The sequence below is a fragment of the Podarcis liolepis genome (genome assembly GCF_965112155.1).
Source record: "Podarcis liolepis genome assembly, chromosome: Z".
Classification (NCBI taxonomy): domain Eukaryota; kingdom Metazoa; phylum Chordata; class Lepidosauria; order Squamata; family Lacertidae; genus Podarcis; species Podarcis liolepis.
This window is the reverse complement of record NC_139570.1, coordinates 23307509-23327189: the sequence shown is the minus strand read 5'-3', so window position 1 is coordinate 23327189 and position 19681 is coordinate 23307509. Positions and strand designations below refer to the sequence as shown.

Genomic DNA, 19681 nt, shown 5'->3' with positions numbered 1-19681 from the left:
GAGAAAATAAAGTGGTGGAATCACTTAAGTCTTCTGGGAGGCAGTTCCAAGCAAGCTGACCAGCAGGCGAGAGAAGGTGGAGTAATTTCAGGGATCAGAAGAGCTTTGGATGATTAAGGATGGATGTTGGAAAAGGAGAAGCACAGATCACAGGTAGTGGTGTATCAGGATGTATCAACAGAGACATAAGGGAGAAGTGGCCATAGAAGACTTTGAGGGTAAGTGCAAAGAATTTGTGCTTGATTCAGGAAGCAAATGTAGAGATTTAAGGAGCAGCATCTCTTTCCCAACCAGAGGACCACATTCCTTCTGAGCAACTTCCTGGGGCTATGCACTAACTATTCTTGCCTTGCCCTGTTGATTTAGCTTTTGGTCTCACAAAATATAAATGGAAAAGAGCTGATAAACTGAGGAAAGCCACACTTGGTGGCAAGTGGGTGACCCATGAAGCATTCTAGGAGTCTTCTTAGACAGATCAGTTTGTGAACTCCCACCTTGATTTTCAGACTTGTATCTTAAATATTTTTTTTTTATTTTCTTGGCTGTGAGTCTTTGAAGAGTTCACAGACTTTTCCCCACCTGGCCTGGGAGTGGGGGCAATGATTGACTCCAGCTACAGAAGTTGAGGTTGTTGAAGACGCCAGAGATCCATATTGGGTGTCCCTTATGGCAGACCCAGGTCATTGAGCCTGAGCTTCCATAGCTGCTGCCCGCCATGAACCACCATTGGCAGGATTGGCAACAACAGCAGCTGATATGTTCTGCGCTTGTGAATATTTTAGTCTCTTGATAATTATGCTGTTTTAAATGTGCATTTTATATTTTACTTCCTTTAGTAATGTCTTCTTTTGAAATGTTATATAGATTTTGTAGTTGACCTCCTTTGTAATGTTTGTTTTGAAATCTTTGAGATAAGATTTAAATTTTCTGTTAGTTGCCTTGAATGTGTATTTTAATATTGACTTTCTTCTGTAATGCTTTGTTCTTGCTTGCTTTGATGTTTTAATGTAGGTTGTAAACCATTTTGAGATTTTTTTTTCTTAAAAATATAAAGCAGTATAGAAATGAAGTGAATAATGATAAAAAATAAAAACAACACTTCTTCTTTTGAGGTAACTGTGGATGCTTCAAGTTAAACTAATTACTGAGCTTTGCTAATATTTTGTTGTTGTTGTTGTTGTTTAGTCCTTTAGTCGTGTCCGACTCTTCGTGACCCCATGGCCAAATATATGTATTAATATTCACGGCTTATTTAACAGAAATCCATTCACAGTAGTTTAGCACAAGAAACTCTTACCTTGTTACTCACTTCCTTTTCAACGAATATCCTTCTCAGTCCCTTTCTCTTAGCCATTGATTCTTTTGCAGGCATGTTTGCTAGACACCACAGTTGGACTAACACAATTTCAGAACTGTTTATGACCTTATTCCATGGAACAGACTACTAGTTACTGAAAGAGTTTATAATTCAGGGGTCAGCAAACTTTTTAAGCAGGGGGCTGGTCCCCTGTCCCTCAGACCTTGTGCGGGGCCGGACTATATTTTTTGGGGGGGGGAATGAACGAATTTCTTTGCCCCACAAATAACCCAGAGATGCAGTTTAAATAAAAGGACACATTCTACTCATGAAAAAACACACTGATTCCCGGACCGTCCACAGGCCGGATTTAGAAGGCGATTGGGCTGGATCTGGCCCTTGGGCTTTAGTTTGCCTACCCATGGTTTATATTATATGAATGTGATAGATGAATTGGATGGTTTCTCCTGTTTCGATTTTGCATGAAAGACGTTTATTTCTAAAACATTACAGTTCCTTTCATCGCTATGTTCCGAAATGCAGTTGATGAAATCACGTGGCATCTGAGCTGTAACACACTCTCAGCCTATGACTCTTTTGTCTTTATTAAAAAACACCCCCCCCCCAAAAAAAAACCAAATAGAAAGCCTAGGAGAAATTGCATAAGTCACTTCACTAACTTTTATATTGACTGCATTTCATACAGATTCAAATCAGTGGATGTTCTCCATTTTGTATGCAAGCATTTCGTGAACTCATAAGTTAAAATTACATTTCCAAGACAGATTGATCGCAACATTCTCTATGACAAATGCTGTAATCCTATTAGGCATGGAAACTCTTTATTCTTCTGTTGTTGCTCAAAATAATAACCGGCTCTCTTGTTTCTCTCTCTCTCTCCCCTCCCCTTGATGTCTCTCCACATTTAGAAATGCCAGGAAGCCCACGAAACCAGTTCACGTTCAGACCACTGCCGCCACCTCCACCACCACCCCACACATGTACCTGCAGCAGGAAGCCGCTTTCAACAGCTGACTCTTTCCAGGGAAGATCAATGACGACCCGCAGCCAACCTAGCCCAGCTGCTCCTCCCCCTCCAACCAGTACGCAGGACGCAGTGCATCTCCATAACAGTTGGGTCCTGAATAGTAATATACCACTAGAAACCAGGTAGGTACAAACCTACAATGCACATATCTATGACCTAAAAATAAAGTGTATGTGAAACTATTTATTCATTTAACAGGATTTATATGCCATTTAATCAGAAAAGAACTCTAAGCAGCTTGCAGGAAAGAATATCAAATATTTGTTACAAATGCTAAAAATGAATCAAACATTATTGAATAAAAGTAGTGGAACAGGATGCAAATGTACTAAATAAATAAAGCAAAGAAAAAGTAGCTTTATAATTGGGGGTCAGGTATTAAATGTAGGTTTTCTGATGTGTAATTTTTTGTCATCTAGTCAACCAATTTGGGTTTAATGGGAAATGCCTCATGAATGAACCCACATAAGCCTTAGGCTCTTGCATCCCCTCCTGCTTTTTTGCATGCCAGAGGAAAAGCTTCAAAGCTTCCAGTGTCACTTTTTGACAAACCATAGTTTCCTATGATGCCCAAACTCTGGGAACTGAGTTAGGTTGTTAATGAGAAGAATCCAGGATCAAACCATGGTTTTAGATCCTAGCTTGTTATCTTTTTTTTAAAAAAAGATATTTATTGCAGATTTTAAACAAAAGAAAAGATCACCAAGCATATATAGTACCATCACCATGGTATAACAAAAAAAAAAAAGAAACAAAACCTAGCTTGTTATCAAACCATAGTTTAAGCCAACCACAGTTACTTGAGTTAAGATGTCACAGGGATGCTTAAAAACACAGAGAGGAGTGTTTAATCTCATCTTCTGGCAATGACAAAGAGAAGAGGGAAGGGAAATTCATGCACTGGAAAATCATTCTTTCCCGTAACACCTTTTCTTCCAGGAGATTAAGGCAGCATACAGAGTTGTATCTCTGTCTCTGCCCTCACCTGTTTGTCTTCACCACCACAATCCTGTGGGGTAACTGGTCCTGGGCCAGCCAATGAACTATGAACACTACAGAGGAAAGTGGTATATTGGTGGATACCAGTTATTTGTCCATAACAGTTACCCTAAATGACCTATCGTATTATTCCAAAGAACGGCAGTGCAGACTCTGCTTAAACAGCACTGTAGCCTGGGGCTACTTTATATATGGCATTTCTTCTTCACCACTGTAGAGAAAACTGCCTTATTTCTCAGTTTATTTCCAGCAAATGATCTGATGGCAGAAGAGGAAACACCAGTGCATTGCTCCCACCCCCACCCCCGCTTTTCTCAAAGTTACATGAAAGGGAACAAAATTCTTTTACAATCAAACCAGACGCATTTTGATGGCAGATGTATCACTGTGCTAAATCTTTCTTGTATAATAATACTGAAATCTATCTAATAGGTTTAAGCCGATTCTTTTATTTTATTTTATTTGGAACATTTGTAATCTCAAAGTAGATTTAGAGGCATTAATTCATCTCCCCCTATAATAACCAGAGATAATTCAGAATGCACATGTTGAGTGCTTATATCCTTCAAAATCTCATTCTAATTCTTAAAACCACAGCGGTTTGTAACAGCTTTCAGGACTGGACAATTCTTCCTACAAATGGTTATATTTATTCCTATTTCCTATATTTCTACCTCATGCTTCAGTTCTGAGGATTCTAACAAGAAAATCAAACCGTTGTCGCAGTCATCATTATCAATAGCCCTATCTGTACATGATATGTAAATATATACTGTAGATGTATCTTGCAAGGAGCACATGCATAGTTCTCCCCCTTTGTATTTTGTCCAGGAAAAAGCTCTCTTAGGTAGGTTAGGCTGAGGGACAGTGGTTGGACCAAGGCCATGTTCCTATTCTGAAGTGCTTACAATCTAAGCAGGACCAGCTGCAGGATTGTGGGGGTTGGGGGGGGGAGCTGGGCATAGTGTCCTCTGATGTGTCATTTCCCCTGTTAGTGGCCTTACTTGGCTTCAATGGCCACAGGCAAAGTGAGTCTAGCCACTTTCTTAATTTCCCACCATGCCCAATACATTTTTTGTTTTTGTGGCTTTGAAGGGAGGGGAAGTAGTTGGAAAGCTGGTAGTGTGCAGCTTGAAAAATGGGTGGAGGGATTAGATGCCTTAGCACGAGTATATTTTTATTACTCACTTGCAGGCAATGTCAGGGACAACATGCACTCAAATTACCACATAAAGGCAGAATATCTTCTTCTGAATTCATTATGTTGGAGGTGCACCCAATTTCAAAAGGTTGAATTCAAAAGAAGGTATTCTGCCTTTATGTATATTAAGGCAAATGCAGTAAATATTGTATTGATTATGTTCTGTGTTGTTAGGTTGTATTGGCAATTTGGTTTTGCTAACCTTTCAGACTACTTCTGCAGCAGTGCAGAAATGCTAAAATAAGTAAGTAAGTAAGTAAGTAAGTAAGGCCTCAACAAAGTTGTTCCCCGATGGAAATTGTTTGGGGTTTGCTCGTGTTCCTTTCTTGGATGAGTGCTACTCTCACCATTTACCTGAAGGAAGGGGAAGGAACCTGTAGGCCCTGAAGAAAGAGTTGGGGCTTGTCCTGTGATATTCTTCTAAACTGAGAAGGAACCAACAGTGAATCACCACTGTAAGAACTTAGCAGAACTAGGGGTGAACTGCTGAGCAAGAAGGCGCTCAAGGGCAGAGGAGAACTGTAGTTGCCAGAGAGTATTTAGAGTCCTTTGCTGGCCAAGACAAGCAGAGAAGCCAAAGTCTGCATCTGACTCTGTACAGGGATGTTTTTAGTCAGGAACAGCCGGAGTAAAAGTGGCTATCCTGTTTTATTTGTGTGACCCATCTAAGAATAGATGCAGAAAAATAACTGAATAATCGTGTGGGGGGACAAAGGAAAATTACAAAGCTTTTTTAGTTACACATAATTTCGCTCAGGCCCCATCTGCGCTATACATTTAAAGCAGTATCATACCACTCTTCCAGCCAAAATGGGTCTAGGATTGTAACCTCTAGTTTAAAGTAGGGTAAATTCCTAGTTTACATGCACAATCTAACAGCACCCTATTATTAAAAACTAGTGCTTTCAGAGTGGTGAAAGAGAGGCAGCAATTTGTGGGAAAGGATAGCAGAGCTAGGATAACATTAAAAAGGTTAAGAGGCCCCTTTTAGAGGCAATTTCTTATTTTCACCTTAGATGAATTTATTATCTCTCCCTCTCCATCATGATAAAGCACTCACACATGTTGCCAACCCATGGCTTGTTCCCTTTTCTCTCACTAAAAATAATTATGATTCTCAGCTTTTATGGACACTTTGCTCTAATTGTTCAGGACTGATGATTTACAGGGTCATGTACTGTCATTATCTTTGACAGCCATAGCTCTATGTGCTTATTGTTTTTATAGGATCCTTAAAACTTCAACGACTCAACAGAGCATGCTTTCCTGTTCTCTGTTCATTTCACGTTTGTTTAAGTCGCTTAAATACACACTGGTTATCTTTGTTTTGCTTTGTTTATTGAATACAGAGTATTTCTGCAGCTCAGCCAGGACTGAGAGGCGAAAGCAGGTTATATAACATGTTATAGAATAATGTACTTTCAAGTCATGATCCAGAAAGTCGCAGGAGTAGAAAAGTTTATTTAAGAAACAGCGTTGCCACTTATGCATCCCCGGAAATAGGGGACATGCACCGCTGAAAAAGAAGATAAACGAGAACACAATTTTCATTAAAAATGCCACATGCTAATTTATAAGTATATATTCAAATTTAGAAATAATTACTAACATGTAAATTTCAAAAAGGCAAGCCAATTAATTCCATTTCCAAATCACCTCAAATAAAAATGTTTTAATTAATTTTCACCACAAAGCCATATCACTGTAAATCAGTTCCTGTTCAATTAACCTACACCCAAATAGTTTGTTAAAATATTTGAGGCTATAATCCTATGTGAATTTACTTGGGAATAAGCCATAGGTGCATTACAACAGAATCCTAACCGTGTCAATTCAGAAGTCAGTCGAATTTAATTCCTAGGTAAATGAGGTTAGGATTGCAACCTTAATTACTTAATTACTGATGTAGCATGGGAAACAACACCTGATGAAATTCTTCCTTTTATGCAACAAAGGCTGCAATGTAAGGTTGCAGTCCTAAACTTTTTTACAAGGGCACAATTCCTAGTGAAGATGGCAAGAGTTACTTCTGACTACAAAATTAAACCAAAAAGTTTGAGTAGACAAATATGGAGTGGGATGGGGCACAAATCAGTAGGAGTTGCCTCTGAGTAAACAGACAGCAGGTCAGGCCTATGGTGGTCAGATGAAAAGGGAACGTGGCTTCTACACCTTTAAGGGTTTTATAGAACTGGAATTTCATCAGGTATAGCTTGCTATTAAAGGTACAGGAGCCCTGTCCCTTTTTCATCTTGCCATCCTAATCAGGCTACAGCCCATCCCAAGGTCAGATTTACAGCACTGTCAAGCAGCAGTCCTTTTCTTGGACTTCAACAATTTAAATGTTATTCCATCTAAAAATATCCATCCACACAGAAAACTAGTATCCCAGGAGAAAGAGTGCACTCTTCTACCTGACATGTGCTTTGTTGCAGGGAAGGCTTTCATTTTTGTTTGCGCTGGGATTTGGGGAAGGGAAATATTCTACTTTGTCCACACCCCAGTGACAATTTTGTTTATTTTTTTATTACTAACAGACAGAGGTCTCCAATGCAAGCCTTCTAATATTGCTGCCTCTCAAAATAAACATTTCTTTCTCTCAAAGATATATTTGCTGCCTCACCTGTCTCACAACAGATGCTTGGCAGCAATTTTCAAGTCTACAAGTTTATTGTCTCCTACATTGTATTTGTGTCACGATTAAGGCTGCAGTCTTAAATGCACTTAGCAGGGAGTAAGCCCTTTGAACGGAATGGGCCTTTTTTCTGAGTAGATATACATATAATTGTTCTCTAAATGAGCAAGACTTAATGAACAGGAACTACTCAACCAATTACAGTGGTACCTCGGGTTACAAACTTAATTCGTTCTTGAGGTCCATTCTTAACCTGAAACTGTTCTTAACCTGAGACACCACTTTAGCTAATGGGACCTCCCGCTGCTGCCACGCCGCCAGCACACGATTTCTGTTCTCATCCTGAAGCAAAGTTCTTAACCCGAGGTAATATTTCTGGGTTAGTGGAGTCTGTAACTGAAGCATCTGTAACCTGAAGCGTTTGTAACCCGAGGTACCACTGTATCTGTTGGATCAGATTCCCACCCAGCTCAGCTCAACCTGGGAGTCATCCAGGTTCATAGAAAGTAATGTTCTGCTTTTAAAAAAAGGAGACTTTGAACCAAGGGTGTGGAAACCTTTTGAGCTACATTGCCTCATGAGGAATCTTCCAGGAGGACATTCTAATGGTGGGCAGGGCCAGAGGCAAGAGAATATGGTAGAAAAAAATAATGCCACTCTAAGCTTAACGTAGTAGGCTACATTCCAGGCTACACAAAAGGCAGACATTTCTGTACACCTTTACACAAGCAAGAGGTACATTCCATTTCAAGGGCACATTCCAGATAGGCATGTGATTCAGAGCAAGGCCTGTGAGAAGCATGGCCAGGAAATCAGTTGCGGCCTAGGAAGAGGCCTAAGAGTAAGATGGAGAGACTAGGAGACTCACAGAGGGAGTTTGGGCCTGAGGTCCCTCCTCCATACTTAAAACTCTTCATGACTATGGCCCTGGGCAGGAGTGCCTCAAGCTACTGGCTAGATGTTGGCTAACAGTTCAACACTATCAGTTTCAGGTAGCCAGCTGTATCACTTTGTTTCCACGCCATTTCAGATGAGCTGCCACAGGCAAAGTCGGAGAAGGAAGTTTTCTCCACATGGAGTGGAATACAGTGGTGCCCCGCAAGACGAATGCCTCGCAAGACAAAAAACTCGCTAGACGAAAGGTTTTTTCATTCGCGATTTGCCTCGCAAGACGAATTCCCCTATGGGCTTGCTTCGCAAGACGAAAACGTCTTGCGACTTTGTTAAACCGTTTAAACCGTGCTTCGCAAGAAGAAAAATTCGCTAGACAGCAAAAATTGCGGAATGAATTAGTTTCGTCTTGCGGGGCACCACTGTACTTCCATTGTTTTCTGTTAAGCTAACACAACTAAAAAAACTTAAATAGTAAGGAACTATCATAAGTAAAAGACTGAATACTGAGACCCCCGAGATAATAGCTAGATAAGCTGGGCCCATCCTAGCTAGGGTGGGTTCCCCCTGCCTCCCACAGGCTCCTCTAAATTCTAACACATAACAAGGCTTTCTCCATTGAGAATTATAATAAGCCTCATGTCTTTATGGAGATCCATCTGGCATAGTAGGCCAAGGGGATTCTGGATCACATCTGTCAGCTATAGTCCTTGTTATTCCTTCGTCTGCTGTTCTTGTTACTGGAATGCCTTTCACACACGTCTTCATATGATTAGGAATCATGCAATAAAATGAACTAAAATTGTAAAATGATTGTAAAATAATACGAACAACAACAACTACAACACCAACAACTCAATGTATTTTTTACAAATAAACATCCAAGGCTGAAACCTTTAAAAAACCATCCAGTTGGTAACACTTTTCAGAACAAAATGGCTTCATTTGTTTCTGAAAGTATGAATTGTGGGTGGCTGCTGTATCTCAATATGGATGATGTTCCACAAAACAGAGACAGCCACACGGACAGTCGTGCTCCAAATTGCTGTAGAGTGGATTTCTCATATTTTTGCCAGGGTGCTGCTATCCTTACCAATGGGGGATTCTCATTATTTTTTTCACATGCACAGAGTATACTTCCTTCTTTCTTAATTAACCTGCTGTACCTATAATTAGAGCAGTTAAACTATGGATTTTCCTCAGGCTTTATTGGTGAAGTGGGGATGCTAACTGGCATTAATGACTGTGACTACAGAACAGGGGACGGGGAGCATTTAATTAATATGAAGTACAAAGGTGTAATCTTGTATGTATTCAGCCATCACCACAATGTAGACACCATCTCATTGTTTCTGTGTGAGTGGAATCATGTGATTTAAGTGTCTTGGATTTGTTTGGCATTCTTCCAGTATTTATAGAATTTTGGGGGGAGGCAAATAGATTTTCTGTCTATGTGGCTTCCATTTGTGTGTTGATTTTGTGTGTGTGATATTGCTTCCATGCTTAATCATAGGGACGCAGCATTATAGTGTTGTCTGCTCCCCAACAGATCACTTTTTGTGGGTGTGCAGCTCCTTTTATTGTTCTGTGTCTTGAGCAGTACCTTTTTGGACTGTTGATTTTTTAAAAAAGGTTTTCTTATTTCAATAGACTGCCCTTCAGCAAAGCTATTAGGGTGACGTCCAACATGAATCAATATAATTATATAAAATTATGTACAATCACACTTAGGAAAACAGCAGAGCAGAATAGCAGCATTCAAATCCAACATACAATAAAACTTCATCAATGCAACTTTTGAGTTTTGTAGTCTGTCTTGGTGCCCAGGATTGTCTTTGATAATGCGAAAAGCACTCAAGATCATTCAAGTTCATATGAGTGAACCTGGTGCCTCCGGGTGGTGTGGACTACAACTACCATCATTCCTGACATTTGTCTATGCTTGATGGGGCTTCTGAAAGTTGTAATTCAAAACACCTGAAGCGTGTTTAGCTTGTTGAAGGATTATATGTACCCTGGTTGATGATGGGGAACTTGCAGTCTTCCTGATACTGTCGGACTCTAAGTCCTGGGCCAGTGGCTATGCTAACTGATGGAAGCTGGGGTCCAATGGAATTTGGAGGGCTACAGGCTCCCCACCTGTGGAGTGGAGTGGGGGGGTACATCTTACTCTCTGTAGAAAATGTGGCAACCTACACAACTGCATAAGTCAGAAGACTTGAAAAGATTTCCTGAACCGGAAGATTCAAAGACACTTATCAGACCAACGTGACACTTGGTTAATGAGTCGTTTCTCCAGTGTTCTTTTTTATCTTCTTTATTACAGTGAAACAACAACCCAAAAAATAATAATGAAATGCTGTTTCATTTTTCAAATCCTTTTGGCTTGATATCTGTTTTTCTGGCATGCCTCTTATACATGCCATTTTCTGTCTAATTAAATAATAATTCTAACCTCACTTGTGGCACATCACATTTTGAAAAGGCACATTGAGGAATAGAAACGCATTTTGACAGCCCCTCTACTGGTTTTTCACTGCCAAATGGTGGTGGTTTTTTTTTATATATGAAAAAAGATTCAAATGTCTTGACTACAAAACAGGATGAAGTAAAAGTTATATGTATTTGTCAGTCACTTCACATAAATTTATTTCTTCAGTTATTTCTCACATATACAGGCAGGCCCCATTTACATGGGGGTTATGAGCCGAGGCACCATGTACATTGGTGAAATCACGTATAACTGAAACCCATTGAAAAAACCTGCAAACACCCTGCTCCACTCCACCCCCATTCTGCCCCCGTTCCACCTTTTAGTGATGTTTCAGTGATGTCCTTATAATTTTTCCAGGTCACTTCCGGGTTTGGCTTGTTGTGTGTATACACACTGAGCTTTATGGAAGAGTGGGTATATGAACCCTTGTCTCTAAGAACATAGTCTAACACTCTAACCGCTACACCACACTGCATCATTGTTCATTGCAGCACACTGTCATTGTTTTAATGCTGCTAGCCAATACTATGTAAGAGTCCGTTTGTGTGTTTCTTATGCATTCATAATCCACTTTTCCTTTCTTTTTTGGGTGGGAGGTTATAAAAAGTGTCCTAACATTTTTTAGATGCATTGGGTGATTTTAGATGTGTAATCCAGCACAAAGGCATGTCTAGAAGCAAAGCACTACCTTCCAAGTAAACAGGGCTGTTATCAGGCTTAAACGGAATAAAAATTGAAGCACCATTTCGCTGTGCTATTAAACCACAGGCTTGTCGCTATATGCGTAGATTTCAGAATTTCTGTTTAGTCAGAAAGGCACATTCATGAGAACCAATGGGACCAGATCAGTTCTATGTTTTAGGCTGCTGTTAGAAATCAGTTGCATGAGATTTTGTTGGCAGATATCTGTGGGAAGGGCTTTAGCTCAGTGGTAGAGCCTCTGCTTTGAATGCAGAAGACCCCAGGCTCAATCCTTGAAATCTCTAGGTTGGGTTGGGAATATCCCTTGTCTGAAAGTTCTGGAAAGTTGCTGCTGGTCCACATGGACAATACTGAACCAGACAGACCAATATTTTGATGTGGTACTTGTTCCCTAATGGAGATTTTATGCCAATTATGTTTTGTTAAAAGGTTTGTACGTGTGACAATATGTTATTTCTCTTTTCCTGGATTCTGTTGTCATCTTTGCCTGGCATGGGTGGGCTCTGAGGGCTTGTCTACACTTCCACTTGTCCTGTGCCTAGAAAGCATGGATCTGAGCAATTCTTTTGCTGGACCCATGCTTTCTAGGTACAGGTCCAAGCGGTTTTCGCCTTGCTCCACTCCTTCCCAGGCAAAACCCGCTCTTGCCATTTGCTCTGATTGAGTGCTAAAGAGTGGTTTTCCTCGGGGAAAAGCAGCAGGACAAGAGGAAGTGTGGATAAGCCCTAACATCTTTCATTTGCCATGGCTGGTCTAGCAAAATAACTTACAACACCAATATGTTTAAGAAATTTTGAGAATAGCTTACATTTTCTTTACAATAGAATATCTGCACTATAATAAACCAAGAGCTCTCTAATAGGTTATTTCCAGTAATTAGGAGATGCAGTTTCATAGTCATCTTAGAGTTCCTTAAAAAATAATACATATGAAATCATACATATTTAATTTCTTAACTGCACATTGACAATCTATATTTTAAAAGATATCCATCAAAATTAATTCTGGATCGACATGCTTTCTCAAGTCATTTTAGTACTATTCTTTTTTGTGTTTGAACTACCATTCAGCAATGAATCAACATAATTATTGCAAGCTATTTATTGTGATAGCCTTAATAACAGATTTGAGTTTACCATTTTGTTGCCTCTTTTGTACTCTAATGGTCTCTCTGAGCTGTGCATCGCAGAAAATAATCTGTGTTGTGCATGTCAAGCCATTCATGTTAATGTTCAACAATCCAATAGGTTTTCTGTTTAAAAGGAAAATGGGGAATTAAAACAGTTTTGCCATTTTCTATCCAGAAACTGTTAAAGCATTTTTTAATAAAAAAAGAATAATGTGAATGGGAAAAAAAGACCAACAAGAATTTATTATATCCTTTTTCCTTATTCCACATTGGGGTCCTGATCCTGATCCCACAGAAGTCAGTGGGGGATTTGCTGGCCCTCGGCTGTGGAATTGCCTTCCACCAGAAATCAGGAGGACCATGTCTCTTCCCTCGTGCCAAGTGAAATGTAAGACCCTCTTTTTGCAAAAGCATTTTGCTACTTTATACATAAAGGGCCTAGGACTTCTGCCCACAAGATAAAGGAAAGAGCATTCAAATCAGAAGGGAAAGATGTACAGTTTGATAGCAACATGTTTGGGGATAAGGTTCACCACATGGTCTCACTGACTACTTTGTGTGATTTTGTAAAGAACTTTCAACTATTGTAGGGGAGGGGAAAGATGTTTGCTTTGCATTTTAAAATGGAAACTACATAATTTGAACTTCTTGAAACAACATGCAAACTAAAGCTTAATTGTCCTTCAAAATACATATATTAGTAAAGATTAACCTACAAAAATGCATTATATTAGAAACAGTTGTTTGTAAAAAGTATCCTTAATTATCCTTCAAAATTTTCACTTCATCAAATTTTGTGAAGCGGTTCTCCAACCAAAAAAGATATACAGAAATGCATATAATAAGCAAAAGTGTCTGTAAAAATGCATATATTAGTAAAGATTAACTTACAAAAATGCATGCTGTTAGAAACAATTGCTTATAAAAAATACACACTTAAATGCTGATGAATTTTCATGAGGACTTTAATAATAATCTGAAACTGATATGGAAATGCAACAAATTTAAGTGAACACTGGAAAAATGACAAACTGAAGTTGATACTCTCATCCATTCCTGAACAGTAGGGATTGAAATCTTAGGTAAATGAGCCACAATGCTTAAGAATTTTCTTTATCCAACCCTGAAGCCAACATAAATCTTTCCATCAACATCTATGTATCCCTTAGATATTTATTTTTACAAAGGGAGAAACCAGTAGGACTGTGTTAAGAACCCCAAACTATATTCAATATTATTCTAGGCTAGAATTCTGGATTGTATGTGCCTAGTACACGCCTAGACACATTTTGAAAGTCTAAGGGCTCTGAAAAACCAGCAAGGTGGTCTAGATCTAGATGTGCAATCTGAGAATATTGGACAATAATTCAACTTACAAATACATGTTTCTCATTTACTGTTACAGAGGCCCTAAGCTATATGATGGTTCTTTCCCCTATTCCATTGAGTAATAAGAGAACAAGGGAAGCTCCAATGTAAGATGTGATGATCTGATGAACTGCAGCCATTCTAAAAAATATGACTTGTCACATTAACTCAGGAACATGGAACATGTGGCCCCCAGATGTTAGACTCCCAGCTTCCCTAAACCCCAGTGCTTAGCATGAGCATGTGAACTCCCATGGTTTGGCTTGGCATGTTGGACAGTGGAATGGACTCCATTGAGAGGTGATGGACTCTTTTGGAAGTTTTTAAGGAGAGGTTGGATGGCCATCTGTGATGGATGCTTTAGCTGAGATTCCTGCAGGGGGCTAGACTAGAGGCCCACAGATTAGCTGCCATGTTCAAGAGGAACAGGAAACAAATTTGATGCAATGTCTATGTCAGGTTTTTTTTCTGGCCCAGCCATATCTTTATCTTTTCCTGGCCTTATGAAGCAATTGATAAAAATATGGATAAATGAATCTTTTGCAATATTAACACCATTCACCCCTGTCCCCCAAATCTAAACACCTGAAGTTTGGTATGAACTCATGGTCTCCAACCAAACACTGATGCACCTAGATCACAGGTCACCAGTGTGGTACCTATGGATGCCATCGTCTTACACCCATGAAACCTTTGAACCTCCCACCATTACCTCATTTGGCAATGAGGAAGGTAAATACATTCTCTCCCCCCCCCCTCCGAAAAATAAATTGAGCTGAAGAAGGAACCTGAAAAAGTGTCTCTCTTCCCCACTTCCTCTTTCAGCCTTCTGTGGCTTTCAATGTTTATTCTTCTGAAGTGCCTAGAGCAGGTGATACTCATAAGACTCACTTAAGACTCCAAATGCTAATGGGCCTAGAAAGGTTGCTGACCTCCAACAGATGCATCACACACTTCCCCCCATTTAATATTTCCTTTATTAATATAGGCACATTATCACCACATGTCAAATTTGGCACCACATGAAAGAAGGATAAATATATGCAGAATGAAGGGTAAGATCAACCCTTCTTACTTAGAAAGTGCATTGTACTTTGTCAACATTAACTCATTTAGGCTGTCAAGTCAGCCTAAAACCAGTCCGTTCACTGCCTTGTTTTTAGCCAATTACTGAGTTATTAAACTTAGTTATTTTATTAGTTAGTTATTAAAATGTGTAATGTGTTGTCCAAATCAGGAGATACACCCAAATATGCCAGGAAGCTTTGGGCACCATTGCATATTCAAATGTTTTGGTTACAGTTTTTCATTTTAATCTGCTGCTCATCAAATAGTAATATAATTTGGTTAATGCCCCAGGAGATAGCAGTATATAGTCTCTTATGATTATCTATATACATGTGTATAGAGATTTTTTGATTTTTATTGGTAGCCGAAGCAGCTGAATAAACAGACTAACTCCAGAAAGCAAATGCCTTGTGCCAAACCAGACCTTTGATCAGTCTAGCCCAGTATATACTAGGTGGGGGGAACCCTTGGCCCTCCAGATGTTTTTGAACTGCAGTTCCCATCTGCCACAGCAAGCATGGCCAATTACCAGGGATTATGGGGAGTTGTGGTTCAGCAGCATCCTGAGGGCCAGAGATTTCTCACACCTCGTCTACACTGACTGGTAATGGCTCTCTTGGATTTCAGATGGGAGTCTCACCTAGCTTTACATGGAGGTGCCGAAGATTGAACCTGGGACCTTTTGGATGCAAAGCAGGTCCTCTATCACTGAGCTATGGTTCTTACTATTGCTCCTTTAAAATTCTAAGGGAAAATTATGCTCTAGGTTGAACTTTTGCGTGTGATCCCCTGCCATTGCTATCCCCATTATCCCAAGGACACACCAATAAACATAAATAATATATAGCTGTTGCCTAGGGCTAAAAAAATACAAATTAGTTATATTATTTGTATATAAAATGTGTGTGTGTTTGTGTGTACACACACATATTTTTAATTTTATACACTTTTTCTCCCACTGCTCTTGACTTTTAAGTGGAGCATGACACAATTAGATTGCATATGTGAAGCTTTTCCTAGCAGAGAAATAAAGTGCTGGGAGAAGCTTCAAGCATTTCCTTCCTTGGCATGAATCCATAAATTCTGTCAACACTTTTGAGAGAGCCATTTTTTTTTGGGTGGTCTCCAACAACCCTCCACATCTCATGTACAGAGGTCTTGGGACAGAGTCTAACTTGAGGTCACATTAAGGCTCAGCTTCAGTTTTACTTGGAACCACTGAAGCCTCTTGCTGCTTCCAAGCATCTCTGAAGCTCAGCACAAATTTGAAGATGAGGGGAGCAGGGGAGCAGATTTCATTTGTGATGTTGCCCTGAGACTTCCTACTGCTTCTTAATACCTTTGGTGCACAGCACAAGGTCAGAGATAAGGTCCCATCTCTGGATTTGTTCTGGGACAACCATTCACCAGATTCTCCAAAGACACGTTTGCCATTGCCAGTTTGGTTGACTGCCTTTGTGGATTCCTCAGTTGAAGGCAGGGTTGTTGGGGAGTGGGGGTGGCGGCAGCGCTAATAGTATACATATTTTATAAATGAATACTGATTGCATCAGGTTATTTTGGCATGCTCCAAAATCTAGGCAAATGAGTAGTGGCAAATGGTTGTCAGTAGCAGCATGGATAATGGGTGGTGGAGCCACAGAGGCACCCTCTGCGGCACCCACATCCACAGCAAGGGGTGGCAAGGTTGTGTGCAAATAGAGGTGCCGGATATGTGGTAGCACCCCTGTTGATGCATTCATATGGCCCAGCCTTGCCCCCATCCTGTCCAAGTAAGCAGCAGTGACACCAGTGTTGGGAACATTGCTCTGTGGCTCTGCTTCACCTCATGTGGATTTGCCCACATGTTTCTAGAATTACCCACAGCAGAGTTTTATCTGGGCCAAGGAAGAATGAATTGTTTCAATCAGTGCATCTCCACATGGTTAGAATATTCAAGATTCCATTATCCTGTTATCTATACCTGTGTATGTGTGCATGTGTAGGATGTGTATGTGCATGTAATGTGTCAGAGAAATAGATGCATACACACATATATAGCAATCGTTGTGTAACTCCTTACAATATATTGTGAAATACATGCGTCTAAAATTAAATTAGTTTACCATATGTGCTGTAGTCTCTGTGTTTCATTCTAAGAGGGCTTTAAGACATTGCAAACAAGTGACCTGGCAGCCAACTGTGGAAGATGCCAAGCTAGCAGCTGGAGGAACTTTGGTGAAAAGTCCAAACCCACTCTGAGAATGTGTTCATTTACCACCCAAAGGATTAGGATCAGGCTGTAACTGTGTTGAATAGAGTTTTGCAGGAAAACACAACAAAATTTCATATGCAATTGGAACACTTAATGTTTTGCCCCTTTTCATACCTGGGAAGGCTGGGGGCATGTGCTTCATAAATGCTACTTGCCCCCAAATCTGTTATTTGTGAAAATTCATTCTCATGTTTTAAAACACATCATTGAGAAACAGTGGCATGGGCAGAATAAACAGCACTCTTTAGATTCTTATCATCAAAGGTCTTTGTGACATCTTGTCCCTTCTGTTTGTGTATATCTAGGAATCCTATGAACTCTGATACTGCCTTTTCAAAATTCCTACAATGATGAATCCTGCACTGCTTGAGATCATGCATGTGCTGTGTTGTGGTCAGATACAGTCTGGAAAAGACACACTAATATTGCATGGATTCCAGCTTATGTTTATTGAAAACTGCATGCTGAGGCCAAAAGGAGCATTTTATACTGCTATCCTAAACATATTTACCTGGGAACACAGTAGGACTTACTTCTGAGTATGCATGTCTAGGATTGTATTGTTTACAATGGCACCTACTCTAGATCAGTCTTCTTCAGTCTGGTGTCCTCAGATATTGTAGGACTACAATACCCACCATCCCTGCCCATTGGTCATGCTGACTGGAGCTGTTGGGAGTTGTAGTTCAACAACACATAGAAGGCACCAAGCTTGTGAAAGCTGCTCTAGTGCACATGTATTTCATGTAGGCAAAGGGTATTTAAACCACAGGGTGTGTTCTTTCTTGTGCAGACATTAATTTTGCTTTTACAACATGCTTCTCTGTCTTCTTTCCCTAGGCATTTCCTATTTAAGCATGGATCTGGCTCGTCAGCTATCTTCAGTGCCGCCAGTCAGAATTACCCTTTAACTTCCAATACTGTTTATTCGCCGCCTCCCAGGCCACTTCCTAGAAGTACTTTTTCTAGACCAGCTTTCTCTTTTAACAAACCTTACAGATGCTGCAACTGGAAGTGTACTGCCTTGAGTGCAACAGCTATTACAGTCACACTGGCTTTGCTGCTTGCATATGTCATTGGTAAGCTTTGTGTTTCATTTTGGTGCTCTTATATTTTTTCCACTTAATCTGCTTGTATGAGTATTATGCAGGGCAATTAACAGTGCAATCCTATCTGTATTTAGTCCCATTGAGTTCAGTGATGTTTACTCTCAAGTAAGTTTGTGTAAGATTACAGCTAGGGATGTAAGGCGGCATCATTTTCCATTCTGCCCAGTATTTGTCATGTGCAGCATTGTTTGATTGCACTGCAGTTCATCTTCTTCCAAAACTTTGTCATTACTCTCACTTTCCACGGATGAAAATTTATGCATATGGTCCAAACCAGCAGTTACTAGAGTAGACCTACAGAATAAAAATGGCATATATGGGGCAAGAGGAGGAATGGGAGTGGGGAGCAAAAAAATAAAACAAGAAATTGGGACCAAATCAGGTGTTTTCATGGTGGTTAGAGATGGAGGAATTTATACATGAGATTTCACAATTCTGATAGAGCTTTGCCCACACGGGGCATCCTCATCCATCAAGCACCTGGTTACGTTGAAGCTTCTCGCCCACTGTTGGATAGGTATTGTTTTTTCCAATAAAACTAATTATATGCAAAATTATGCATGAAAATTGCATATAAAGGAATCAAGCTCAATGCAATAAAGTATTTCTGCAACAAGTAGCATCACCTTGCACCCAGACTGGAGAGGTAATTTAAGGTAATTTAGGCTATATGCAATTTTCGCTTTATATTCTGGCTTTGGACCCTAACCTCCACATAAGATGCAATTCCACTGTGCATCATGAATAATATTTTCCACCTTTCCCTGGCTGCAGGGAAGGTAGCATTGTGATGTGTGGATGGGATTGGGGAAAACAATGGAGGTCATAAAGCAGTATCAGGGTTTTCCATAATAAATGTATTGTGAATATGATCCTTGGACTTAGGAAATTTGACCGCCTGCAGTATGCAGTGTGGGAAACATGGGAAAACAGCAAGTGCAGAATGATTCATCTTTGTAGATACAGTCTATGTCTGCTTTAGCCAAACCCTGGTTTTCACTGCTGCAGTTCTCCGGTTTCCTCCAAATTCACCAATTTTCCCTAGTTAAGGGAAGCATTCTTTTGTTTCTTGAGCTGATATTAAGTTCTATCAACTGGATGTTTATTTGACAACAAGAGTCAGTCTGCATTCCTCCTTTTTAAAGTTACATTTGTGCATAAGGAACTGGCTGCAGGAATGGTCCTAACTTTGGTTGCCACTTAGCTTTAGTCCAGATTCAGGTTCCAGAGCTTAAAATCGTGATGGAGGGAAGCACTGAAGATTTGCCTGCAGTGTACCTGCAGGTGGGGCTTCCTCTTCAGGAGAGATATGGCAAGGCTTCCAATTGAAGGGACACTTCTAAATGCATTCAATCAAACAACCTTATAAGCTTCAGATTTTCATGCTTGACATGTGATGGTCTGAACAGAACACATTCATTGCAACATTGTGTGCATGCCCCTGCCATTCCTACTATTCAGGCAAATGAACAGGACTTCTGCAGAA

At 40.0% G+C, this 19681-nt stretch overlaps 1 protein-coding gene across 14 annotated transcripts in view; it reads left to right on the top strand.

Moving 5' to 3' along the window:
* The window catches only part of TENM1 (teneurin transmembrane protein 1), a 375511-nt gene that overhangs the window by 179451 nt on the left and 176379 nt on the right, over positions 1-19681 (top strand). For 8 of the 14 annotated variants that reach the window (XM_083484886.1, XM_083484894.1, XM_083484895.1 and 5 more), the window contains exons 4-6: positions 2227-2467; positions 12692-12784; positions 17927-18165. In XM_083484886.1, coding sequence (XP_083341012.1) covers positions 2227-2467; positions 12692-12784; positions 17927-18165 — 573 coding nt within the window. Of the gene's footprint in view, positions 1-2226; positions 2468-8058; positions 8173-12691; positions 12785-17926; positions 18166-19681 lie in introns of those variants that run through there. The other 6 variants (XM_083484888.1, XM_083484887.1, XM_083484897.1 and 3 more) reach the window with 3 other exon arrangements.